This window comes from Vanacampus margaritifer, chromosome 3 (genome assembly GCF_051991255.1).
Source record: "Vanacampus margaritifer isolate UIUO_Vmar chromosome 3, RoL_Vmar_1.0, whole genome shotgun sequence".
Taxonomy (NCBI): domain Eukaryota; kingdom Metazoa; phylum Chordata; class Actinopteri; order Syngnathiformes; family Syngnathidae; genus Vanacampus; species Vanacampus margaritifer.
The window spans coordinates 23,542,365-23,570,159 of NC_135434.1; the positions used below are offsets into that span (position 1 = coordinate 23,542,365).

The 27,795-nt window shown below is 40.4% G+C and overlaps 1 protein-coding gene across 1 annotated transcript; it reads right to left on the reverse strand.

Moving 5' to 3' along the window:
* Nucleotides 1-12: 12 nt before the first annotated feature.
* On the reverse strand, nucleotides 13-27,414 carry gcn1 (GCN1 activator of EIF2AK4). The gene is made up of 57 exons (XM_077561501.1): nucleotides 27,346-27,414; nucleotides 25,116-25,218; nucleotides 24,948-25,011; nucleotides 24,725-24,856; nucleotides 24,460-24,568; nucleotides 24,027-24,125; nucleotides 23,801-23,935; nucleotides 23,529-23,706; nucleotides 23,359-23,433; nucleotides 23,088-23,216; nucleotides 22,949-22,999; nucleotides 22,776-22,874; nucleotides 19,980-20,153; nucleotides 19,736-19,888; nucleotides 19,548-19,640; nucleotides 19,389-19,464; nucleotides 19,138-19,297; nucleotides 18,845-19,034; nucleotides 18,602-18,726; nucleotides 18,271-18,449; nucleotides 18,084-18,177; nucleotides 17,904-18,017; nucleotides 17,605-17,803; nucleotides 17,368-17,520; nucleotides 17,101-17,279; nucleotides 16,920-17,000; nucleotides 16,007-16,150; nucleotides 15,726-15,850; nucleotides 15,335-15,524; nucleotides 15,160-15,230; nucleotides 14,884-15,049; nucleotides 14,550-14,744; nucleotides 14,107-14,353; nucleotides 11,605-11,726; nucleotides 11,367-11,481; nucleotides 11,095-11,274; nucleotides 10,440-10,660; nucleotides 10,268-10,336; nucleotides 10,052-10,190; nucleotides 9,772-9,968; nucleotides 9,063-9,205; nucleotides 8,849-8,966; nucleotides 8,486-8,701; nucleotides 8,199-8,363; nucleotides 7,899-8,060; nucleotides 7,716-7,808; nucleotides 7,498-7,641; nucleotides 7,152-7,421; nucleotides 6,951-7,064; nucleotides 6,425-6,655; nucleotides 6,140-6,333; nucleotides 5,198-5,312; nucleotides 4,581-4,677; nucleotides 3,590-3,738; nucleotides 1,490-1,600; nucleotides 1,070-1,291; nucleotides 13-980 (listed from the first exon to the last, which is right to left on the reverse strand). The coding sequence occupies exons 1-57, from the start codon at nucleotides 27,361-27,363 to the stop codon at nucleotides 855-857; spliced, it is 8,013 nt and encodes a 2,670-aa protein (XP_077417627.1). The 5' UTR covers nucleotides 27,364-27,414; the 3' UTR covers nucleotides 13-854.
* Nucleotides 27,415-27,795: the final 381 nt, after the last annotated feature.

Below are 27,795 nucleotides of genomic sequence, written 5' to 3' on the forward strand. Positions count from 1 at the left end.
CATTGTACAGTATGAAATCAAAGTTTTTTATTATTTTGTATTGCCTTTTTACAACCACATCAATGGGATAAGAATCGTTGCCGTTGTAGACACTGCCCTCCCCCCCATGTCTCTTACACAAATCAATCAACAACCAAAAAGTTATAGATGTGTGCAATAATTTTAGTAAAAATAATTGAAGAGAAAAAATGTGAAAATTCTGAACAGAATTGGACACTGCTATCACAAAACTGGAAATTAACCTGTAAAAAAATTATCAATTTAAAAAAAAAAAGTTTTATTTTAGGTTTAAAGGCCATTAAAACAACAAACTAAGATTTGTTGGAGGGGGAATTAGGGATAGAAATACTAACCGATATCTGTTTCTCAGCATAGGAACCTGTGGCACATTGAAAAACAACTTTTGTATCAGTGCCTGTAAAACACTTGACTGACAGACCTTTTGGGGGCTGAAAAATACTCGTAGTCCAGCACAACTATAACCAGAATAATAAATTGTAACACATTTTGAAAGCTAAATAAAAGTAAATTTGGAGTCTGCCAAATCAGAAAACACGATGTTCTAAGTGGAAAAAGTAGATTTAACGTTGAGATTGATACCATTGCATAAATAATGCTCTCAAATTGTGAATCTGCAGACAAACGGGGCGGCGCTAAAAAGTTGAGAGTGTGAACTACAGGTCTGGTCTTGCTTTTTTTTTTTTTTGTCAGTTGGCAAGTATCCTGAGTTCCTGTGCTGGAAAACAGAACAACATGAGTGGGTGATTGTGTCTGGAGCTCTGCTAGAGTGGAGATCTCATCAGTTGATCAATTTTTTTTGGCTGACATTTTCAAATCAGCTCAGTCTGGTTCCATCACGTTAATATGGTATCATCTATTTCTTCATTGGAGTCTTGCTGACTGGCAATCTTCTTCAAAGAGCGGCGATGACACTCTGACAGGAGGTCGTTACTTGCGGTGTCCAGAATGGCCGTCATCATCTGAAAGGCACAACGTAATAAAGTACAACATGAGTGTCAATTATTTCCATCAAGAACACAGCATACTGTCAGTCAGTCAGTGGTCGGACCTGCAAGCATTCCTCTCCCTGCCGGAGTCGCAATAGGTTAACAATGGTGTGCTCGCTCTGGGCTCTGACGCTGGTGTTCTTATCTTTGGTGTTGTCCAACAGAGTCTTCAACAAAGGCTTCATGTGAATTGCCTCCATGGCAGGTGCCCCCGGCTCTTTGAAGACCCACCACAGCACCCGTTCTGACGCCAGCCTGATGTCACTGGACTGGTTCTGAAGACACTGCGAGGACACACAGACAGTGGGTGTCACAAGGAACATGCTGCATGCTATGCTATTACTTTTGTTAAAATTGTTTTGAAAACAAACACAAAAATTGAGATTTCATATGCATTAAATTGAGTGATTGGACCTGCAGTGAAATTACTGGGATCATGAACAAATTAATGGTTGATTATTATTATGTACTGTATAACAAACCTTGACAAACTGTGTGATGAAGCGCTGGGAAACGTTACTGCCTCCCTCTGCGTTGAGCTGATATCGCATCAGGAATCCCATCCCTCTAATCCCACTGCTCGCAATGGGGATCTGCAAGAGGAGCCAGGTCAAATCATCCATTCATTCACTGGAGTCGGATGAAGTGCTATCAACATACAATATATTTTCTAAATAAATACAGTATAAATTTTCAAGGCTTTGCGCGCTACAAAAAATATGGAAATATAGTTCAAAAAAGAAATAATCAGTGACAGCAGCTGATACAAAATATGCAAATTGGAATGCGAAAACACCTCATATAGAAGCCTTGTTGCAAGATTAAAGTAAGATTTTCTTTGTTGCCATGGATACAACATGCACCTGAAAGTATATATTTTTTTTGAATAAAAAAAATTACGCACTTTAACAGCATTTAACTGTTCTGTGTGGTGGCATTCTCTTACAATGTTTTACTTGGCGTTATTTTTTTCTAAACATGTTTCTAAGTACTATAAACAGAAGCATCCAGGTGAGAAGAATGAGGGAAGACGAGCAGACCAAAAAAAACCACAAAACTGGTTGTGAGTTATAGTTTACAAAAGTTGGGGGGGGGGGGGGACCTCTTTAATGAAATAAAAACAAACAAGAGAGTGCTTAAAAAAAAAAAAAATACATTTATAAAACAAAACTAAAAAAAGCTACAATAATAGCAAAAATGGCTTTCATTTTAGTAAATTAAGTTGTTTGTAATGTTTGCCTTTTCTTTCTGTACCATGTATGGAACCAAAATAAACCATTCATTAATTCAATATCGTACAAGAGCTTTTGAGGTTCAGTTGAAGTGTATTTATTTCCGTATTATTGTAGATCCATACAGAAGAATGAAGGTCAAACAGCTTTTTGAGAATTGTAGTTTACTTCACATTACACAATATGTGGTGACCTTTTTTAATCCCCTTTTCTAAATTTTACACTGGGTACATACTCAATGTGTATACTGTATTAAAAAACAAAAAACATACTAAAAATAAAAACTAAGCTAAAATTAAACATTTTCACAAAAAATACAAAACTCAAGGCTTGAAATAACTTGTTTCTTTGAGGAGGCGTTTAAATAATCAATGACTTCATTTGAGTTTCATTTGCGTATCATTTTCCGAATCTTGAGGAGCAAATTTCTTCCTCTTCTTCTCAGGAACTTGGAGGAAGGGTTTTATCAATTAAACAATAAAAATAATGTCAATATAATTGGGGAGTTGAATGTTGGGGCTGCAGTTAAGAAATATTTCAGTATTCAAATACTCTATTGAATAATCGAGAATTCGGAAAAAGTATATTTTTGCTTGGTTAAAGAGCAATTATAAATACAAAAGAAAATTAAGACAGTTCGCTTAATAATGAATGACTAATTGCAGAGAATTCTACTTACTGTTCAATTGCAAAACATAACCTTTACTCTATAATGTGACTTGTTATTTATTTTATAATATTAAAGCATGATCAAGTGGAGAGTGTCATTGAATGAGGCCTTTCACCACCAACATACAAGTACAAAAGTAGTTGAAAAGCAGAAATATATTATTCATACATCCATTCTCTGTACTGCTTACTAGGGTCGCAGGTGTGCTGGAGCAGATCCCAGCTGTCTTTGGGCGAGAGGCGGGGTACACCCTGAACTGGTCGCCAGCCAATAACAGGGTACACGTAGACAAACAACCACTCATGCTCTTCTGACGATGTTTGCCTTTGGCATCCAGCTGCCAGTAGTCATGCGAATTGCACCTCATATTGACCATTGTATGTCGCAGTTATGCTTCAATCTCACTCAGCAAACACTGGACACTAGCGGTATGCCCTTGGCGTGTTGTTAAACACATCACAATCATCTGCCAACTGAATTTTGAAGCAAATAAAAACTAACAAACCCACTCTAAAAATTAATAATAAAAAAAAACCAGACGTCCAACAAAAATCCACATCTATTATATTAATCCTGGTTGTTTTGTTCAAATAAACAAACAGGGAAAAAATACATTTTAGACTAGCAGTGGCAGAGTAGAGGTTCACTTAACGCACACACACAGCAAACTTTCTGCTCACCCTATCAGCAGTGGCGTTGGTCAAAACGGTCTCCGTCACGGTGTCGCAGTATTCCTTCCCACACAGCTTTTCAGGCGCACACTTGACAGCTATGGCTAGAGCCAAGCTTCGGCCATGACGCACCATCCAGTCCACCCCTGACATATCCGCTAAATCCAGAGACAACTTAGTATTAGCTTTCTAGTGATTTTGTTAATAGCGATCCACAAATCAGCGTGAGTTCACTGTATATGAGGCGTGTCACAAAACTTCCAGGACAGGTATCACAAACCCAAACTACAACATATGTCTTGTTTTTTCCCCTCTTTTCAAAGCCTAAGGGGCCGGTCAATATTAAACTGGAGAATCCCGAAAGAATCATTGCTGGAGTGCAAGGCGTAGAGACACCTGGGAAAATGTGTGAGATTCCAAGTGGATTACTTCAACAGGAACACGTAGTTTGGATTTGAAATAACTTTTCTGACACATCTTTGTATGCATATTTGTACTATGGAGAGTATATGGTTCTATACACTAGGACTGCATATTGTGTACAATATTGGAAAAATATGATATGGGTGTTGAATATTGCAATACCAATATTATTTCAATATTTAACACGTACACAAAGAAATTAAATTTTTATTACGTAATAGAAGTAATGCTTTATCTTAAGGTTTATTGTTAGTAATGCCCCTAGATAATGTTCGCCTATTGGATGGTGATGTGCATTGAAGGTTGTATCTGATTGGCAAAAATTACAGTAGATAAAAGCATAAACTTAGGTGATTATCGCAATGCTGATTTTCTTTCAATAAATTGTGCAATCCTAATGTGCGCGCACACATACAGTGAGAGGCACCTGATGAGATAGTCATTGTGTTTTGTTCTATTAAAAAAAAGAAAAAAGACGGTAAAGTAGAACATCCATTAAAGCAACCAAACATACACCTTAATAGACAAGCTGAGAGAAAGTTATGACAATAACTTTGCTTTTAGAGCAGATACTAACCCAAGATGTGCTGCAGCAAGACACTCTTCAGCTCCTCCTCTGACAGGAAAGGACAGAGCTCACCAATACAGCCAGCCGAAGCCATCCGAGTTGCATCCTATTTGTGCAAGCACACGAACACGGACACACAGATGAGAGGGCTCACGAGCAGGGAGGCGGACACGAGAAGTATTATACTTAACGAAATCCCTTAAAATCATACAAGGAAGTTGCATTCAAGCATCTGTACATTTTATTTGCACAACACCCAGAGAGGTCCACCATACATGCTGACATGCAAATAGAGACGTGAGAGTGACTTGAGCTGACGTTCAGGGATTCCATGCCCTACAGACTTGCATCTTTCCATCAAATACTTGCAAACTCTTTTGCATTGAGACTTGAACAGTAAGACTTAAAGACTTAAAACCACCATGTTGTAAACCACATCCTCTCGCACAGACTTCCGCTTCATCAGTGCTCACAGAAAAGGCCAATACCACAAAACACTTCCGAAACGCTTCTATAGTTATATTTTATTTTACGGAATTGTTTAATTGGAAAGTAAAGGCTTTTCGGTACAGAAAACTTTCTGAACCCTGTTTAATGCTTGACGTTATCTGCTTCCAATGTCATACCTCGTCATGTCCCAGCATGCCTAGTAATGTGGTGGTGATGTTCTTGCGGATGTTTGGGTCTACCTTTGACCCAGCCCCTTGAATGACGAACCTTAAAGCTTGGAGCATTGTCTCCCTGTCAAAGACAAAGTATGATAGCAAACAAATAAGTACTAAAACATAATAATCACAAGTTGTTGGTGTTAGCTGCATTTGTTTATGAGGAATGCAGTGTTGCTAAAAACAAGATTTTTGAGGGAAAACATACATTCTCTTATTAAAGTATCTACTAGCCATGTTCCAGTTCAGAAAAAAAGTCAAATGGAAAAAATCCCCGTTCTGACTTGTTTGATATGTGATGCTTTCAGTAGAAGATAATTTCTTTGCTTTTGGCATTTATATTACTTAATTTAATTTACTTTCCCTTCAGCAAAGCAACTAGAAAATGTCAACTCATGGTTTGTTTTGGGTTAAAATCTTCTCGGTTCACTGTTCTATTTACGGCTGAGTGTGTTCAAAGTGTGAACCACAGGTAGCTGTTTTCATTACTGAATAATCCTGCACTACATTAGTAGCACTGCACCACAAAACACTGACTGAATAGTATTCCCAGTAGGACGGTAGCAGACAATCTAACTGCTGTGTGAGGTAGCCACAAAAAAATACTTGAAGCTAGTAAAATGGCATTTTCATGTTCCATTTCGTCCTTTCCTTTCTGAAATTATTTGAAAAAGTCACCAACAGTGTAGCTATGCTACCTGGTGGCAAGATTAGGGAATTACTTTCCATTTACCCTTTATCTCTGACAAAAATGACAGTTTTAGTAATCAGTTTTTTTGACCATGCTGGGATCCTAAGTACATGTGAACATAAAGTACACATGTAACTTGCAAGGAAAAATAATATTTCAGTAGGAACTCAATGATTACTTTAGTAACCACAAAACCCAAAACGTGCACATACCTGACTCCAGAGTCCTCTGCGTTGCGAATGGCAGAGAGTTGCTCTGTGAAAAGTGGGTCAACCTTGCTGTGGATAGAAACCAGCTGGCCCAAGGCTTCGGCAGCCCTCAATCTCACTGCACGGCTTGAATCTTGCAGGGCCTTTAGAAAGGTGGTCTGCAGCTGAGGCAGGAAGGGCTTCAGCGCGATACCCACCTAGAAGATGGAACACCAGACGTTAGAGTGAAGCTCTGCTATTCATCTAGATCAAGCAGTGATAAAAATGTTTAAAAAACTTTCAACAGACCTTTGCTAGAAGAAGGGTAAGAGTCTCCAACAGCGCTGTCTTCACTGTCCAGGCAAAGCGGTCACCAAGGATGCGAATGAGTGGCCCAGTGATGTTGACCACAGAGGGCCGCAGAGCCTCAGGGGATGTCAATTTAATAACCCCTCCTAAAGCTTTGGCTGCTTCTTCCTTCTGCTCAGGACTACCAGTGAGGACGCCTTCTCTCAGGACAGGCAGGATGCAAGTAACACCCTGTAAAGCGCAAAGATGTGCAAGTGTAAGCATGGATTCCATTTTTCACCATAACAACGCATTTCTCTAGTGTGTCAAAAATGAAAACCACATGTTCTTTAAAATGCATGGGGGCACAATGTTTGCTAAATATACAGTATTTCATTTTTTAAATCAATATACTATTGTATGTGCCTTGGCTCAACACAAGTTGGGAAGCACTGCAAATCTCAACAATAGCAACGGGAGAATTGCACTAGGGAGTGCAATGAAGTAATCTACTTGATCATTGATTGTGAAACTGAAACAATCTTACCTTTTTGGGTAGACAGAAACCAGGTAGGTGTTGACCTTTTACATCAGCAGCTGCTGATCTAATGTCTCGATGAAGGTCATCAATGAGAGTCAGCTGGCTGCTTGCATCCAGTTTCTTTGGGTAGGGAAAAACAAAAAGAAACAAACAGTCAGTCGATAAATGACTCCAGAAGCAGACTATATTGGAAACATTCATTCGCACCTTCGTGATGGAGTTGATTGTGTCCCAGCTCTGAGACAGAACTTCTGTGTTGGTGTCATTAAGGAGGTGGATGAGGCCTGACAGCAGGTCGCGTGTATGGGCACTGTAGTCTAGGCGTGTGCGGGAAAAGTAGGCATTGAGGATTGTAACAGCGGCCTGTCTGAGGCCAGAGTCTGCGTTTCGAGTTGCTTCTAGCAGATCATCAATGATGATGCGTTGGCCCACTTCATCGTCGACAGAGAGGATAACTGTTTGACAACTGCATAACTCCTGATGCAAAGTAAATAATATTCATCAGCAATATGGGGAAAAAAAACAGCAGATATGAGAGCTTGTAAAGTGCTACCTGGGGTTCATCCTCTGTTCCTAGTTTTCCTTTAAGTGAGGACAAAAGGGCGGGGAGAATGACGCCCAGGTGGCGGGTCAGGGCATCACCTGCCACAGCTGACAGGAAGGCCAATACACGAGTGTTCACAGGAGGGGCAGTCAGCTGGGAGCACAGGATTTGGTTTAGTTAGTCACATTATTACTCTTCTTATTATGGTTACTATCCTCAACTGTTACCTTTGGCACCAAATACGGTAGCACCGATCGACTCTTGACTGCCATGACCTGCTTCAAGCCATCCAAAGCAAACTCTGCTGTCATCTCATCATCCTGGAAAAAGATTTAGCACAGCTTGAGTTAAACCAAATCTCATATCCAGTCAACTATTAATGTTAGAATGTTAACATTTTAATAACTTACAAGCTGTTTCAGTAGAGTAGGCAGGATGTCGTCCAGCGCCTGGTGACCAATGGTTACATGGAGCTGCTCAAATGTTTTGGCTGCAGCCTCTCTGACTTCTTCAAGTGGGTCGCAGAGAGCCTTCCTTACAGTGGGGACCAGAGACTCGGAGAAGACCAGCACCTATGGAGCAATAACATATTTATTAGTATTGATCTACTTTACACATAATGAGCTTGCGTGCTATATGTGCAAAGTACAGTTATACAGTTGCTTTACAGTACAAATGTAGCATAGGGTATCAGCATTTAACGGACTAACCGCATCTTTGCTGGTGGACTTCATGATCTCACTGAGACCAATGCAAACACCCTGCCTTTCATCACTCTTGTCAGAACGTAGACCCTGTTCCAGGATGGGAATAATCTCTGGAAGAATCTTCTCACCCAGCTTCCTCACCAGATCACCCAGTGTCCGTGCAGCGATCTGAAATCACATAGATTAGTGTGAGTAAAATAAAAAAATAAAAAAGACTGTAGGTAAGGCAACATTTGCAAAAAAAGGTAAGAAAAACAACAACAACAAAAGAATAATCATCAGGTACGTACTGTTCTCTTGTCAGGGCAGGTGGATGCCAAGAAGCCGAGCAGGAGGCCAAAGAGTGTTGGGAGGATTTCTCGAAGGGTTCGTGGTGTGTTGGTCACCACTATCTTCCACACGTGAAGAGATGCCTGTCGAACTACCAGCTGGGTGTCCGAACGTCCCATGTAGAGGCCAGAAAGAACACGGTTACGCCGCTCACCCCCAAGAGCTGAAATGATAGCCTAAAAGTGAAAAATTTAAGTTAGCCACACTGCCAAACACATCAAATGTTTAAAGAAAGAGATGGTCCCCTTTTTATTCAAAACACACTATGATTCCATCTGAAAATTACTCAGAAATAATTATTTGATTAAAATGCATGTTCGTACTTTATTTGATGCAGCCGTTCCAAAGTTGTCATCGTCTGATGCAGTCTCGGTGGTCATCTTTCCTGTCACTCCAGAGATATGGAACAGCAGATCTCCAAGCAGCTGAACAGAACTGAACCTGGAATGCCAACACCAACACGGGCACACAGTTAAACAGAGGTTGACGCTACATCTATCCAATCTTTAGACTTTATTGGGACTATGTTTTGCTGACCTGATTCTCCAGAGGTCATCAAACAGCCCCTGCTCTAGTTCAGGAAGCAAGAGTGCAATTGCAGTCTCTGCATACATGCTGATGATGCGCTGGCCAGCTCGTAGTGCAGTGTCTCTCACATATTCATTTTCATCGGCCAGAGCCTGGTGGATCAGACAGCAAATGTTAAGATAATCAGTTCAAATAACAAGAACACTCAAAGCAAGTGCAAAAACTGCATCTGTATTAGTTATGTATTAGCATTTAAAAAAAATCTAGAAAAAAGCATACAAAGTGTACAATTAATTGGACAAGATGACTGTGTGTTTTTTATTCACGTGAGATTGTTAATCAAAACCGAAAAAAAGCATCCTTTTTTCTCTTCACTGACACTGTTTTAGCTAGCTAAATAGCTAAAGAAAGTGGCCACCAGCTGTAATGCATCAGAACTACTTGCCAACTGCCAAAAGAAGGAATGGTATAAAATGAATAGAGGAAATGAAGGAAGAAGGAATGAGGGAAGGGGATGGAGAAATGTTGGAAGAAGAAAAACAAAAAAATAATTTAGGAATAAGAAAAATGGAGGTAGATGAGAACAAAAAGAAAGAATATAGAGGAAGTAGAAGAAAAAAGAAAATGGAGGAAGTAGAAAAAAAAAGAAAAACTGGAAATAAAAGAAAAAGAGAAGAACAGGTGGTGGTGGTTTGAACCAGAGAAGCAATTACACTACCTTCAGGATACAGGGGATGATGGGCCCGACATAGGGAGTAAATTTGTCTCCAAAAGTGAGAGGCAGGTAGATGAACATCATGATGTAGCCATCTCTGACATGGGAGGCAATATCCACTTTACTAGCAGTTTGCACCACATCGGGCATCAGTTTGTCCAGCTTCTCAACTCCAAGCCCAGCCATCACCTCAGCCAGTCCTGAATACATCACAAATTCAATTCTCTCAGCAATTTGAGTCACTTTACTTAGAACAACTGAAATGATAATCAATGTTAGTGACCTTGGGCTGCCCCAGAACGATCTACTGAGCTCTGCTCAGAGGCCAGTGTCTCCATAAGCCATGGCAGAAGGTCATCAAAGCAGGATTCACCCATTCCCTTCACCATGGCGCCCAGGGCTTTGGCTGACACAGTACGCACCTAGAGAGAACAGTATTAGCCTCAGACATACACACACAGACACAACTGCAGCTCTATTTATCCATCACGGATCCCACCTCAGGCACTGGGTCCAACAAGGAAGTCTTTAGTCCAGGAATGACGCTAGGCAGGTATGGTGACAGATCCTACCACACAACATAAACGTATCATGGTTGATTGGTCCATAGAATATTATAATGCAACTTAACAAAATGTTATTCAGTATTGTTTTATTGCGAAGAACAGTACCTTCTGGTCGGTAAGGGAGTACATATTGCCAATAATCTGAGCGGCCATCTTGCGAGTGTCCGTGGAACGATCCTGGAAGGCTCTTTGGACGATGGGCATGATCAGGGCAAGGGAAGGGGCATCAATGAAGTGTACAAACTTGGTGTCCAGAAGGGTTTGAAGGCATGTCTGGGTCCGTCTGGATGGTTCGGTGAGAGCATCCAGCAGGATGGGTGTTATAGCTGGGAAAGGGATAATAACAGTCATTGTGAATGAGATATTACGACATGCCACAATTCAGAGTTGCAGATACTCCATTTCGACAATCTTGAGTGCCCTGCCAATTGCAGACAGTTCTATCAACCTGAAGAGATGTGAAAAATTGTCATACCACCATATTAGCCTTAGTCCTTTGTCTTGTGATATTTATTGAAAAGTCGTATCCATTGACTAAAAAAATACATCAACTTATGGAGTCATCTTAGAAGCAAACAAACTATCTTAATTTGATGCTGTAAAACAATAACAGTTGTGTTATTTGTTCAGGTCAAATCCCAAGGCTAGTTATTCTTGAGAAGTGCAGAACTAGCTGCTGTAAATTTGAATATTTCATCCATTTATTATCTGAACCTACAAAAAAGATTAGAAAAAAAGACAATTAAAAACACTTTATTACCAAGAATTTCAGGGTTGCGGATGACTGAGCCAATTTGTCTGAGAGCTTGCTGACCAGCTTTCTGCACTTTCACATGAGAGTCAGTCAACACTTCGGTCAGTTTGGGAACAATGCTTGGCAGACAGGAAGACAACTGCTTAGGTGCACAGAATGCCATGGCACCAAGTAACTCTACAGAACCTTGAAAAGCACAGTTGGAAGATTAGATAGTATGACAATGGCAGCACTTTCAATACACTCATGGTTTATGTTTGTGTGTTGTCTGTGGAGACCTGCTTTAGTTCTCCACGACTCCTCTTCCAGGGCCACTAGCAGAGACGGTAGAACTAGTTTCACACCGTGTGCACTCAAGTTCCTCATCACTGCCTTAGCACAGTCATCAGCAGCCTGGTGAAGGGATGAGGAAACGTTACAAACACATTCACACACACACAAAAAAAAGTACCAGTATGTGAAACTGATTTGAGAAGTAAAAAAGAGAAAACACTAGGAATGGATTTTCTTGCTCACCTCTCTTACATACTGATTTCCATCTCCAAAGCAAAGCAAGAGGTGCGGCAGCACATGGACAACATAAGGCTCAAACAGTTTGCCTAACATGTTGCACAGCATCTCGAAAGCAAAAAGTGCCCCTGGAAGAAATGAAACATCAATATTCTAAAAGTGCAACAATTCATAGATGAATTGACCAATTATTGATTACTAAATTAACCGGCAAACAAGTACTACTCTGATAATTGAATAATCGTTTAAAACAGTGTTTCTCAACTCTGGTCCTCGGGGAACACTATCCAGCCTGTTTTCCATGTCTCCCTATTCCCAACGCAGGTGATTCCAATGACAGCTTATCAGCAGACGCTAGAGAGAGTAACCGCATTACACCGCATGCGTGTGCGTTGCATCTCCGCTCCGCTGCATCTTGACTGCATGCTCCATTAAAAACAACGACAAACACACAGAAAGTGTACTCAACAGATAAGCCCTGGATGCAGAGTGCAGTTCGAGGTGTCGGGTGGACCTAAACGTTTGACTCTACCCACACATTTGACGTCAAAGCGCCTTCTTCATTCATTCTTTGTTAAACTATTGCCTTGTCGGCTTTGTACCTTATAACCATAACCCTACTACATCACAATTACAGGGATGCGCTATCTGCTGGGGACACGTACTTTGGCCTCTTCCTCAAACAGTTTAGTTAGCTCCGCCCCGGGAGTGAGGGTTGAGTGTTTGTAATTATCGATGTTCCATAATGTATTTAAAAAAATAACTTTACGTCATAAGACGGCGCAACATTAAATCTGCAAATTTTGTTGGGAAAAAAATTGTTTAAACCATTTAGAAAAATCCGTGCGTGTGGGCGGAGTCAAACGTTTCAGTCCACCAGACATGGCGGCACGCCTTGAACTGCACTCTGCATCCAGGGCTACTTGTCTGAAGAAGCCTGATAACAATCCTCACCTGCGTTGGGATTGGGAGACATGGAAAACAGAATGGATAGTGTGCCACGAGGACTTGGGTTGAGAAACACTGGTTTAGAGAAACGGCTGTTAAACTGGTTGGAGGTGACGAACCCCACAAATTTCATACATGCGTTCACTGAACCCTTCATGATTGGAAAAAAACATTAACTTCAAAACAGGTATGTATTATATTAGTGCCATGCATCAGTTGCACAACACAAAATCAGAGGCCAAAACCAACAAAACATGAATTTCATACAAAAATATAACTCAATCAAAATTTAATAGAAACAATTGTGACTTTTGCTGTTGGCTTTCAACTTGGCAAATGCCGCTTTTCTTCTTCTTTGATTTTATGTCTACCTCGTCAAAAATGTCTTGCTTGTTAAGATACATTTTGGTGCAAGTTTACCCATATCTGGTGCAGATTCTACTTGGCTTGCTTTTTGCACTTGTTAGCCTCATATATAAATGAACAGAAGACTAGATATGACTACGTATTGTTGTAACCTGGATAAGCAACGTGCTTGCCACATTGGTGGGGCAACATTCCAAAAGCAGACTGATTATCTTTTTGTATAATCAAAATAAGACCAATAACTGTTGTCCTTGTCCTGGATTATTGTAACTCTCTTCTGTTTGGTCTCCCCATCAGATCACTTCAAAAATGACAACTTATCCAGAACTCTGCTGCTCGCATTATTACAAGGACCCCTTCCATGCACCACATTACTCCAGTCCTGTAAAAATTTAATTGGCTCCCTGTCCGTTACCGCATCCAATACAAAATACTGAAGGCCATAAATAACCTTGCTCTTCTAAATCTCACAGACCTTCTCCACATTGCCACACCTCACTCTCTCAGTTCTTCATCTGGCCTCCACCTCTCCATCCCTTTTGCCCGCCTGGCCTTCCGTCAGGGAAAGAGCTTTCAGCCGCTTGTGTTTGGAATGCACTACCACCTGACATCCGTTACATTGATTCATTACTGATTGACTCAAAACATACCTTTCTCGGACTGCTTTTTCACTTCAACATTGGCATAGTACTCGATATTTTCAATTATGTTTTATTATTTTATTGTAGTGTTTTTTAAAATTTATTATGTTGTAAGGTGACCTTGAGTGTCTTAAAAGGCGCCTATAAATTAAATGAATTATTATCATAATTTATGTTTCTGCACTGCCATCTTAAAATAATCTCCTGTTAAATCAATTGTTTATTTATTACATTAAAAAAAGAAAAAAAATCGACAGATTAATCGATTATTAAAATAATTGTTACATACAATTTTGGACAATAAAAAACAGGTACTATATATTTGAAAAACTCACTCAAGTAAAATGTTAACGATGACCATTTTACAAAAAAATAATAATAATAATAATTTAAATCACAAAATCTCTCGTCAAACAATCAAGCTGCAATAATATAAGCTGTGCACCATTTTTACAACCGTTCAATTTTTTTTTGCTATTGGGAGTTTTAGTGGGGTTGAGGCTCAGCAGCTTGTCTTGTGGCGAGCTAAATTCTGTGGTAATTAATTACTCACCTTCCCTCCGTCTGAAGTTTTTCTTGTCCTGAATGGCATCTGTCAGCGTTGCCATGATTTCCTGCTGTTTGAGAGCCAAGATTCCGAGCCCTTTGACCAGGCCGGCAAGGCCGTAGGCAGCTCCCTTCCTCTCAGCATACTTGTCACTCTCCAGCAGCAGCTGCAGAAGATTCCGTACTATCCCTGCAGCATCTTCTTTGATGGCAGGCACTAAAGGAGGTAAACAGCTGGCCACTGACTCTTGAACCTACACGAGATAGGACAGTGTGTTGGAACACAATATGGCTTACACTAGTAATGGACAATTGAGGAAATGTCCATAACTATCTAAAAGACTCAGTAGCAAATGATCATTATTTTCTTCTTTTAATTTGTGTTAACGACACAAAATTAAAGCCAAAATAATTTATTCGTCAACTGAGTTTTTAGCCAAAGTTTCTTACCTGTTGTGCTGGTGTAGAAAGAGCTGAGATAAGCTTGGCCACAATGGGTTTGACCTTTGGGTCATTTTTGTCTAAATGTTTGGCCAAGGAGCCCATAAGAATGACCACGCTCTGACGGACAGCGTCATAGCTGGCGTCCTGGGGGGCGTTTTTCAGAAACTCCTCAAACACAGGCAGCAGTGAGTTAACATTGTCCTGTAACAGATATCACATGCCAAGACCCGTGAACATGGAAGTAATTAATTCAAGACTCAAATGACTGCATGACATTATATGAATTGAAAACTAATTAATTGAAAACTATGGTGATGGTATAAACAGGAATGAGCCGCACCTTTCCATGTGTGTTGAGGGCTGAGAGGGCTGCATCCAACATGCAGCGCCGCACATCAGCGTGACGGTCATTCAGAGCATCAGGAACAAAGAAGAGGAAAAGGGGAGTCACCTGAGATGTGTCCAAGTACTGGGAGAGCTTGTTTAGAGTGAGAGCAATGCCACACCTAGAGCCATAAATGACAAACAATTTCAATGCAAAATGACTGAGTAGGAGTTGAATTTTTTGATTTCTACAGCCTGGAACCACACAATGATGACTTTTCTTCTCTCTTACCTTGCTTCCCATTGATCAGGTGGAGATTCAGAGATGACTCTGCCCAGGGTATCCAGCACAGGAGGTGGTCTCTTTAATAAACACCAAGATGAATACACGTTTGTTTGATTTGGTTCCAAAGCGAGCAGCACCCATAAATAATTATTTAGATTCAAGGTATAGTGTAGGCTCTCACATAAAGTTTTTGGTGGTAGAGCTCAGTTAGCTGTCCAAGGACTGGGGCAGATTGGTCTCGATAGTGAGAAACAGCCGTTGACAGTGCTTCAGCTGCAGCAGAACGAACAGCCTCTTCATGGTGAGTGATGTCTCCAATAAGTAGGGAGCAGAGCTCCGGGACCAACTCCAGATCAAGAGACTCCCACATTCTGAGGAAAACAAATTACTTTATGCTTTGGTTTCACAAAATTGCCCATTTAAAACAACGCTGAACTTGTTTTTACTGCCACTTCAAGACATGATATTGCTTTCTTTGGTAAGTACATTGCTAGGGGGGGGGGGGGTATTTCATGTTAGAATACTAAAAACAAACAGAAAAACATGCACACATAAAATCTCATAGTGCTTACTTTTCAGCAAAGGCTCGTCCCTCTTCTTCAGTATCAAACCTAGCCACCCAGAGCCTCCGCAGCAAGCTCAGTCCACTCTCCTCTGTACTGTCTGTCGACAAAGCAAACTCCATCTCTGACAATCCCTGAAAAAAATCAAATAGACAAACGAGTTTGCAGTCAATCTAACTAACATGTGCCCAATTGTTAAGGGATTCTTTGTGAATAATTAAACTATTTTACTCAAAGTGAAGGTAAACAGTAAACAATGAGAAAAGGCATTGGAGTGTTTTGAAACTCACTCTGAGAGCAGCATCACGGACAGAGAAGCAAGGTGAAAGGAGGGCGTTGAGCAGGACATCTATCTCTGGCTGCTCTGCTACTGTGCAGCCCTCACCACCTCCAGCACTGCTACACAGCACTGTCAGACACTGAGATGCCAACACCTGATAAAAGATTTGGAAAGGCATGTCAAATTGTGCCACTCGTACTGCACAATCCAAAATGACACCAATGCAGAAAAACAATGTTGTCATATTTGGCTTAAAATATTTAATAAATGCCGACTCATGTACAGAATGTGACTAAAGGCTATGATACAACAAATTTCATATTCATTTGAAATGTGTTTTTTTTTCAGTTGTTATTTTGCGATTATTTTGTTCAAATACTTTTTGTCTTAAAGGGAAAGTCATGTCAAACATTTTCTACACAGCATTCTGATTAATGTTGTGTTTGTGTAATATTAATTAAGCAGCAAAATCCACCCATTTTTATCCATCTTAGGGGTGGCTATTTTGCCACTTGTTGCTGACTGAAAATGACATCACAATTGCTAAGCTCTCAGGAAACGACCAATCACAGCTCACCCATTTTCTGAGTTTGGGCAATTACCTGAGCCCTGAGATGCCATTTTCAGTAAACAACAAGTGGTAAATTGGCTGCCCACTGAGACATATAAAAACAGGTGGAATTTGTTGCTTAATTGCTTTTCCACAAACAAAATATTTATCAAAATGTTGATGACTAGTAATGACTAGTGGGGCTGCATAGAACCTTTTATAAAGAAAATTTGACTTGACGTCCCCTTTATGCCAAAGACAGATCTAGAATACGGCTAGATTTTGCTTCTTTTAACTTGTAAATTGACTCTCTTAATACACATTGGTCATCATCAGACATAAAGACAATGTTTGAATTGGAATTTTTTTTTACCTGAAGTCTTGGTGTGGCAGTGGAAATAATTCTGATCAGCAGTATCAGCATGTTGACACGTGGAAGCAGTTCAGGGCCATTCTGAGAAGATAAAAAAAAAAAAAAATTTTTGCTAAAGATGTATGCAAGAACAACCGAAATAGATCATGTGTTGAATTTCAGAATGAAAAGCAAATTATACTTCATCTATAACAGTGGCCTCATCTGTCTGAGCCCGAAGCTGACAATGCTCATGGATGACTTGCAAAGATCTGGTCATCAAGCTCTCTGTCTCTTCTGTACTGCCTGAGGAGTCCCTGAGTGTGGCGTTAAGGAAAGGAAAGCAAAAGCAAAAAGCAGGTGCAGGAAGTGGAGTCACGTCTGGAAGAGAAAAAAATCAAATGCACAAGATTAAAAACAATTAACATTTGGACAGAATTGGACAGATAATGATCATGCCGGTCCTTACCACTAGTCTTGCCAGCTCTCTGAGGGACAGTGTGTTGATGTAGCATTTGTACAGTGCGGGTAACTGCTTTGCTCAAGTCCTCCTGCTCCCAGGCCACATCCAGTTTACACTCAGGCTTCAGCAATCGTAAAGTCACATGTCCAACAAGAACACCTTGAAGAAAACATACATCGCAATACTGTGGGATCAAATTGAACGGCTGTGTCTGTGGATACAATTATGAAGCAGATTGGGTACCGAGATGATGGAGGTGATGGGGTAGGAGGCACACTCCAATGTCCAAGAAGACCTGCTGGACGCGTGGAGCAGCCAGAGGTGAGTGCAGCAGGGGCATCAAAACCTGGAGGACTGACGGTAGCTCTCTAGTGATCTGAGCTGGTCTCTCTTTTAGAGCAGCTACTAGGATGCCCACCACACTTTGGAACTCTACATCAAGCTGGGGGAAATGAGAACCATGTCCCCAGTCAACATGTTGAAAAGAATAAGTGTCATATATTGGGTTTCATAAAAAAAAAAAAAAAAGTTTGCTTCCTTACCCCTTGAATTCTTTTGCGAACAGAGTGCTCCTTCTCACGTTGCAATTCAATCATTTCCTTCTGTTTGCTGGTGAGCTGCACGTCATCCTTGATTCCTCGTTTCTTCTTAATCTCCTGTGAAATCAAATCATTTTTAGAACCAGATATGGCTTCTTTTTTTTAACAAAAACTTTAAATTACCTCCTGTAACTCAAGCCCAAATATCTGTTCCTTGTAGGAGTACACCTTGTTCTCTTTCTTGATATTGCCCTTCTTGGTGTTTTCTTTCTGTGCACTGGGAAAAGAGTAATGGAAAGCAGTAAATTATTAAAATATTACAGGCAAATTACATGACAGACAGACAGACCTATGAGAATGTATCTAATACCTCGCAAAGATGGAGTTGTCATAAAGTTCCCCCTCAGGAGTCTGCATGATAGCGTACTCCTCCCTGGTAACCTGAACTAGAGCAGGTTGGGAAAGCTGCTTTGTTACGTGACTGATAACGCGAGGTAAAAGCTTGTCAGGCGAAAGACCGCAGAGGGCACCAACAGCATTTCTCACTGCCTGAAGGAAAAGGAATCACAATTTCCTTCAAAATATATACTCTTTTTTTTTTTAACAGTTAATGCCATTTTTGTATTTATGGACACTATAAACAATATTTTATTCTTGACACTTTTGAGTACCAAAAATGAATAGGAATATTAGGGACTTACCTGGTTATCAGTGTTAACCTCCAACAGATGTGGCAGAATAGCCTCCAGATTTTTTTCTATGAATTCTTCTGCTTTTATGTTCATGGAGGATAGCAGGAATGGCCACAAACCACTGCGAGCTTCAACTTAGAAAGATGCATATAGATTAAACAGGATATAAAACACCAAAAAAACTATAAAAATGGGAAGAAAGTTGCCAACAGGACAGTTGTGCAAATAAAATGAAACTGCTCTTTCTTGTACCTATGGATGGATGATGAGCAACAATGAGGATCTCCATAGCCAAGTTTTCGGATTCACTAGGGTCACCCCATTGACCAGCCGAAGCGCAAATAACATGCAGCGCGTCCAACAGGACACGTGGGCGAGTGTAGTTGCGACCAAGCTCAGTCAGCTCTCCAGACTCTAACACCAACACATCCGGGGGCATAACCTGACAAAACACAATCAAAAGCATGTCACACCTTTTCTACACTTTCAACAAAGCTAAGCAAGATACGTTAAGTAATGCTGTTTTTCAAAACTGTGGTTCGCACTTTGTGTTTGTTGATGACAACTCGGAGTTCGCCTAAAAGGCCCTGGGCGAGGTTGGAGCCGCCCAAGGATGAAAGCAACTTTCGGACTGTCTGTTTTGCCCGCTTCCTCACACGCCAGCTCTGAGACAACAGGACCGCCACAGTGGCACTGTGGTACATCCTGCAAGAGTGGTCAAATGTAACAAGATGCCACGTTCATCCCTTTTTTTCCAGGAGAGACTCATCTATTATGCTTTAGAACACAAACTCACTGAGATTTGCTGGTGTTAAGCCTGTGGGCATGATCCAAGAAAAGTCTTTCGCAGAGTTGCAGCACAGTCAGCTGAGCTAAAGAAAGACCGATTGACAGAAACATTGCTTTACATGTTGAATTTAATCATAATGATGACTGATAATAACAATTGCCTCACTTTCATGATTGCACTGGGAGAGGAACTTCTCTGTCGTGAAAAGTGGCTTCTTGTCATCCAAGATCAAGTTCCAAAAGGTGGAGAATTTTGCTTCTGTAGAATGGGTGTCAACTGTCAATCTTACAGCCAATAGCTTTTAACCAGACCCCATCAAAAAGATGTGTGATTACTAGAAATGTGAACCTCACCTGTCACTGTTTCAAGTAGGGACAGTCGACTCAAAAGAACTGAAGCTGCCACGCCTTCAGAAAGCAGAGCATGTAGGGAGTTTTGTGCTGCAGCCTTTTCTACTGTTTGAAGCAGCAAGGGTATCAGGACTGACGCCTGGGCCAGAGTATCACCTGAAAAAGGGTTATAAGTAGGGACAATAAGAAAAAAGTATCAAGTGTGATATCATAATCTATACATTGTAAAGGTGTTCTGAGAACTGACCTTTGAAGGCCCCGAGCATGGCCTGGATGTAAGCGTGGCGAACCAGGGAAGTGGAGGTTTTGAGGGTGAATGCCTTTTGGAACCAATCCAACAGAGCACTGGGAATCTGCACAGTAAGGCGGTTGCTCCATTGGGAGAGCACTGACACCCCGTGCACCAAGGTGCCCTCGTGAACTAAAATCAGCAGGTGGCAAAAAGGAAATTTATATGGGGGGATGTCCTCAGCGATATTAATATGTATAACGATAGACATGTGATCAATATCAATATAAAATGCATTCGATAAACTGTTCAATAGAAAGGAAAAAAAAACAGGAAGGAAACCCCAACTCCGCCTGGCAAGTGCTCATCTGCAGAGTGTAGACAGGAAGAAGAAGCAATTGAACCAACGAAGAAGTGTGCGAACGCAAGCATGTCAAACAATAGTGTGGCCTAACTTTGTGCAAATAAGTGACCAGTCGACTCAGTACAACTCCTGTAATACAATTAGATTGTGCACCGATTAAATGCCTCCAAATGGATAGGTGGTGTACAATAGAAGTAAAGGAGTTCCCTGTATTTGACATGCAATCCTCAAGCATGAGTGTCACAATCGGGCAAATAAAACATTAATGGACAATGGCAATAATGAGAGTGCTAAAAAGAAAGTAGTCGCAAGACGGTTGGTTTTATTATGTTTGCTTTTATTAGGTTTTAAATTTGACCTTTAATCAATGTAATTGTTTTTATTATTTTACATTGGTAAAAAAATCTATCATTATCAATATTGACTGATGTTCTATTTATCTTGTGATACAGTTGTAATATATCAACATGAGCACTATATAACGTCATAAAAGAAGTCCTCGGGTTTCGATGGAGTTATGTTCCTATGGCTGTGACAGAACCTTTTTTTTTTACTTTTCACAATTTATCATGATATTTCATCACTTACTAATCTTCGCTAATACAGGAGTAAAGTCATTATCACAAAATATCATCAGGAAAAATCAGGCAAAAAAATAGATTTAAAAATATAATGAAAAACGGCAGAAAGTCAGAGTGCCTTCTTATGCCTCAAGACAATGTATTCTTACCCGCCGCGCAAACTAGTTTATTGCGTGTTGTTGTTCGGTACTGTTGTGAACCAGGGACCCATGGAAATGTTTAATGAAAAGAAAAACAAACTTTCAAATTCAAAATACACTGAACTTCAAAGTGCAAATTTTAAACCACTGACTGACTCAACTAAATTTTATTCTGGCATCTTAGATTAAAAGTCATTCATATCTATGTCCAGCATGTGCCTGTGTAAAGTCAGCACTAGTGTTAATTTCGTCAACAGAAACTAAACAAAAATAATTTCGTCAACACATTTTTCACCGAACTAAAACTAGACTAGACTAAAACCCTCATTAATAAACAATAACTGGGGCTAAATCTATATGCATTTTTGTCGACTAATGAAGACAAGAGGAAAATGTACTTCACTTAATAAAAACTGGACTAAAATCTTTTGACATTTTAGTTCATGAACAAAAACGAGACGGAAATTATCTGATTTTTGTAAAATATTGTCTCTTCTAGTCTGTCACTGTGATGTCATGTGACACACAGTGACACACTCCCTTTCAAATCTGCAGCTAGTGAGTGCAACATGCACAAACACAGAGAACAGACAAGAGGTGGATACACGGTGAACGGTTTAATTTTTTTAAAATTTGTTATAATGTAACATTAATCAACGTTCCAACAATAATGTTAATCTGACCGCTAACTAATGCTGGCTAACTTACTAGCTCATAGTATGGAGTACTGTTATTGTGTGTCAATTGTTTTTTCATCAAAGAGAGAACATTTTATGTAAAATAGTTTTTGCTCAGTAATGTTCAACATAATCGGCTGATAAAAAAAAATAAAAAAAATACAGTGGTAAAATGATTGTCCTGACTAAAACGTTGACAGATTCTGTTGACTAAAACTAGACAAATAAAATTATGTTTTCTTGGACTAAAATGCTAGATTTATAGTCGACTAAAAACGGACTAAATAAAAACGGGATGAGGTTGACTAACTATGATAAAAACTAACAAGCGTGATTAAAACTGGACTAAAACTGAGACTAAATTAAAAAATGACGGATGAAATTATCACTACTGAGCACAAATGGGGTTTCCAACCAACTCGTATTATTTATAATTAATAAAATTTAGCAAAATAAACTTGCGACTTATGCCTATTTCCAATTGTCATTATTTTGTGAATATTGAGAGGAGACTGCGCCATAAGATGACATCTTATGCGAGTGTCTCTAGTCTCTGCCACAAGACACTCGACTGATTGTCAACAAAATATATCGATATTGATATAATACAGAAATATTTACATTTCTTCGCCAAACATACCTGACTTTATTGTCCGCCACCATTTTTGTGACTATACTATGCATGTGTGATGTAATATCTGGTTCAAATGTGCAAGGTGGTATCCGGTCCTGTCATTGTTTATTTGCAAGAGCAGCTTCCATAGCCAAAATTAGCATTTTCCTTTTAGCGATATATTGAAAAGTCCACACCCTTGAAGCATAAAAACTGTCTTTTGAATTTTAGGCAATTTTTCAAATTTGTAGCGTTTCCATTCAGGTTTAGTGTCGCATTTGTTGAAAATTCAAATAGGTGGATAGAAATCTACCTACTGTCTTGACAATGTCCTAATAATAAGGCAAATATTTAGAGCAAGAATTCCAGGGACTTTAACCTTTCATAAGTAAATACAGAGCGACAAAGAGAAGTGGATCAAAATCAAAATCAAGGATACCTTCCTGCTGCAAAAAAGGGACAAACATCACTGTGACTTCAGTGCTCAGAGCTTGGCTTGAGCTTCCCGATACTGCATGGTGGCTGCAGCTGCCAATCCCTACAATCAGAATAGTGGTTAATCATTCCTTCGCTACTTTATCAGGTTTATCAACTACTTAAGATTTCTCATACCTGACAAAACACTAATCTTTTGGGTGACAACTGTAAGCTTTCCTTCAGATCCTGTTAAGTGCAAACATGTACATTGCAACATTAGGCTGCAATGTAAAATGGTAAAGAATATTGGCTTGATAACAAATATCTATTTCACCTCCAAGAATCTTGAAAAGGTGTGTGACAATGTCCTGTACAGCATTGGAGTCACTGCACTGTTGGGCCAAGTTCTGCAAGGCCTGGATTGCTTCCTCCATTAGCTGGGCGTTGTTGGCTTTGAGTTGACCTAAAAAAAATATATATATACTACTGGTACCTTCATATACATTTTTTTTTAATGTTTAAAATATACCTGGGGAAATCCTAAACAGACAAATGCTTTAAAAAAAAAATACACCCATGTACAAATTCTTATTAAAATCCCTTACTTGCTATAGCCTTTCCAATATCCATGGCATACTGACTGAGATCAATAGTCAGTGCAGACAACAAGCAGGAAATTGCTGGTGAGAGATTAATTAGGAGACACTCCATTAGGAATTGAGGGATAAGAGAGGGTTTATTAATAGCACTCATGAGACTCCAGAGAGCACCTCACCCTGCATGACATTCTCTGGACTTCGCAGCATTGTCTTCTGAATGCTGGGAAGAAGCAGCTCCTTGAACTCAGAGTGGGAGACATGGCGCAACAGGGAGCCACTTTTGTCCAGAATGTGCTGATGTGTTTTTGTCTTGCTCATCAGGACCGACTTCATGTACAGGTCCAACATGGCGCGCTAGAAAACAGCAAAGTTGTGAGTCAAGCTTTATTTAGCAGAAGTGTAACAAAGCAACAAATCTACAGGCCGTAATGAGATGTAAACGAATTACCTTATGCTTGTCAATTGTAGCTTTGTCCTTCTGAGCTGTGCAGAAATCCAAACACACACCAAGCATGGCTAATGTTGTAGGGCTTGTCTCGAGACTCAACAAGGTGCTGATGTACTGATCAACTAAGCCTGGATTCTGGAAAAGAAGCCAAAATGTCATATCTCTCCAGAAGGCCGGGTGTACACATCATTATGAATTATAATGTCTCTGTGAGCCTCATACTCACTTCCTCACAAAGATGAGTGAGATTCTTCAGGCTTGACCGCTGAGCAGTAGATTTGGCTCCACCCACTACCTCAGCCACAAGCAGGCTCTGAACGTGAACCTGAGTGACAACAGCCAAAACATCAACTCAAGTTACAAAGTTACGTTTGCGTATTAGTGTAATAATGTTAATCCATTCACAAACAGACAATACAGTGAACCCCCACTATATCGAGGTTTATCATTCACTCAAGACCACTTAAAAAAAAGTGCATTTTCATTTAGTTAAAATGTGTTTTAATAAGTATTTAAATGTGTTTCAAGTGTGTTGGAGGGGTAAGATCACAGATTTCACCTATTGCAAGTGGGTCTGAACTCTGAAATGTATCCAAGCAATAAACGAGAAATTAAACTGTATAAAAATGACAACTATAAAACGTAAGTTAGTAAGCTACCATTTTATTCCAGGTTGGTCCTTGTCTTTTCTCTGGAGAAGAAAAGACGGAGGGGACTAAAAGGCAGGTCCAAGACAGGCCAATGAAGGCAGCAGAACCTGTGCTTTTCCTGAGAATCAAAGTATGAGTTGGTTGGTGAGTATCATTCAGCCAATGAAACTTAACAATAAACATTGTTAACATCATGTATTTCTGTCATCAATAGAGTTATATATATGTTGCAACTCAACTGTAATAATCAAAACCAGTTACATGAAGTACATACCCTGGCTCTCCATTTTTATTGACAACTCCACTGTTGAGAAGGCAGTGGAGGAGGCTCATTACCAGAATGTCAGGCTGGCGTTCAGCCAGTTGAGCAATGGCAGAGAGGATCTCTCTGCGGGATGCAGCATCCCTGACAAATAAAAAAAAATGGCTTGTTAACAGAAAAGACAAAAAAAAAAAGAAGTGTCTTTTCATAAGACTATAAGTTAGCGCACACTTACCTGTATCTGTGAGGAGTGAGGCAGAAGAGCTTGCAAAGTCCTTTGATGGCAGGCTCGGGTAACTCTAAAATAAATAGCAGCCCAAAACACAACCATCAGGGGTGACTGGATTCACTTTTTAACACAACCGAAACAATATTACACAACAAAAAGCCCCCACACACTCACCTTTACCCTTTAAACATTGCTTCAGCTCTCCGAAAATCTCCTTACGCTCTTTCACACTGGCTGTAGTCACCTTTAAAGCAAATTTCTTCAGCGTCTCGGAAACCTGGAGGACAGATAACATTATGCGTTTATTGTACGAAGTGGATATTTTACCGTGACTGTGATTTTACTGTGAATCACGCGAGAACTACAAGTACACATTAAGCGCCAGTGAATCCGTACTAGCTCATGGCGCAATGGTTAAGGCGGCCACCCCGAAAGTGCAGGTTAACAGGTTCGAATCCAGTTTTGGAAAAAAACAATTTTTTTTACTACAATTTCTTGACAAGAGCCTATATCCTCTGAGTCTTATCATTAGGATTAGGCTGGTAATGTGAAAACGTATTTAAAATGACAAAACACACATGGTGGCTCGTGGTGGGATGCCATCGGTTGGGGGAGACCGCAGTATTAAGCAGTGCTGCGGTCCCCCATTCGTGTCCCCGCTGCGCCACCGTGGCCCCCCCACCCCATTTTTTTTTAATACACCACATACACTCACTGATATGTCTGGGAGGCAGTTGGATAGGAGCGGGGGGATATAATTTCCCTCTGCTCCATCTCACCTGCTCCCAATTTTAATGCACCACACACACGCACCGCACACACACACACGCACGCGTATTGTCACTGGATGGGGTCACGTTCACGGTGTAGGGGTAGTAACAGGGTTAGCTTTCACTAAGAATGCTGGTGTGACGACCGGGGCCTTTCCCCGCTGGGCCTGGGGTTCGGGGGTGCCGACCGTCCCCCGGTGCTCCCATCTCCCCTTCTGCCCCCGATGTTCCGTCCCTCCACGCGGCTGGAGGTGGGGTGGGCGCGGTGCCCTCGCTGCTCCGCTGTCCGGCACCGATGCCTGGGTGCGGGGGGTCCCCGGGGGTTTGGGGATCAGGGGGTTGGTGGGGGTGGGGCCTCTCTCCTTTGGTCTCTTGAGGTCTCGCTAATTTGTTGGAATTTAGATGTTTCTGGAGTTGGTGAAAGACTCTGGTTGGTAACCCGTGGGTAGTAGGTAATGTCTGGTCGGTGCTGGATTTCACTTTCCTTTCTTTTCTTTGATCCTTCCTCGGGTCTCCTGGCAACCTCACGACTCTAGCTGGATTATTTAGTTTAGGTGAACGGTATGGGATTTTTAATAGGTTTTAGGTGAACTAATGAGTACACACTCAAACGCACGCACACACTCAAACGCACGCACACACGCACACGCACACACACACACACACACACACACACACACACACACACACACACACACACACATACAAAATAAAAATAATTAAAAAGAGAGCAATGATGATGACATGTAAAATCGGTAAAATTACCGAATGAACAATACTGAGCTCTTAAGAAAAAAAGGATTAGGCTGGTAATGCCATTAACAGCCTAAAAAAGAAGAGCAAAACTTCTTGAAAAGACACAGAAGGGGTGAAGCCAGGCAGGAAACACAAACCAGTGAATGACTCGGTCCAGCGATTGACCAATCAGAGCCGTTCACGGCAAAATAGCAGAAGAGTTTGCAGGCAAAATAGCAGGACAGTTGCCAGTAACGGCAAAATATCCACTGCCGATTAAATAACATATTTGTAGGTGTACATTTGGAAAGTCTAACTCAAACGATGAGGGTCCACCTGAATATATAGTTTTAATCATAGTAAATGTTAGTTCATCGTAAAGGCCTCACTGTGAAATCAAATAGTGATCGCCATAGATGTAGCCTATTTTTTGTTTCTGTGTCGACTACGTTAATTCCTAGTTGTAGCAAATAACGGGGGCATGGTTTACAATTTAGTTAATCATCTGATCGACTGCATGGCATTGGTGTGAGTGATTCATACAAGTCACAGGTAGCCAACTAGTGTCTAGTCCTTTAGATACTGCTCCAAAAATAATTCATCAAGTCCCTATCAAGATGTGTTTGTTTTTTGTTCTTTTTCAAAATGTTCCCTTGCCGACATTAATGTTCATCGTTCCAAGCAAGGCATGTTGATAGAAGGCATTCTCAGGCTACGTAGCACTTCGCTATTAGCCATTAAGCTACATCAATTCTGGCCGTGTGTCTCTTTGAGAGATAAAACATGTCTCTAGGTTTGAATACATTATTGGGACTACAACAAAAGGGGCGGATGAACGACTTAGAACTCACATAAAATAGCTAATCGTGTTTAAAAAGAAAAAAGCCAGCCACACATACCTGCATGTCCGCTGCCATGTTGCCGGTCTTGCAAGCGGAAGCTGTGTGTGACGTCACTACCGGGTGAAGACTCGCTTTTGCTCCTTGGCTTGATTTCGTCTCATGTAAATAAATAGGTAACTACTATGAGCAATTTTTTGTTTAATATTGATTATGATGATCAAAATGACGATGATGATGGTAGTAATAATAATAATAGTCTGAAATACAGTTATAACCTTGTTCAAAAGTCAAGTTTTTGGGATATATTATATACTGTACAAGAAATTAGACCACCAAGGTATAAACATTTTAAAACTTTTATTTTTCTTTAATATGGCCTATAAGATCAACATCTCAATTGAAAAACAAATTGAACCTTTTAATGGGGGGAAAGTGCAATAATCTGGTTGCAGAAATAGGCACACCATCATGTTGCATACTACAGCACCTTTGGCTTTTATTACAGCA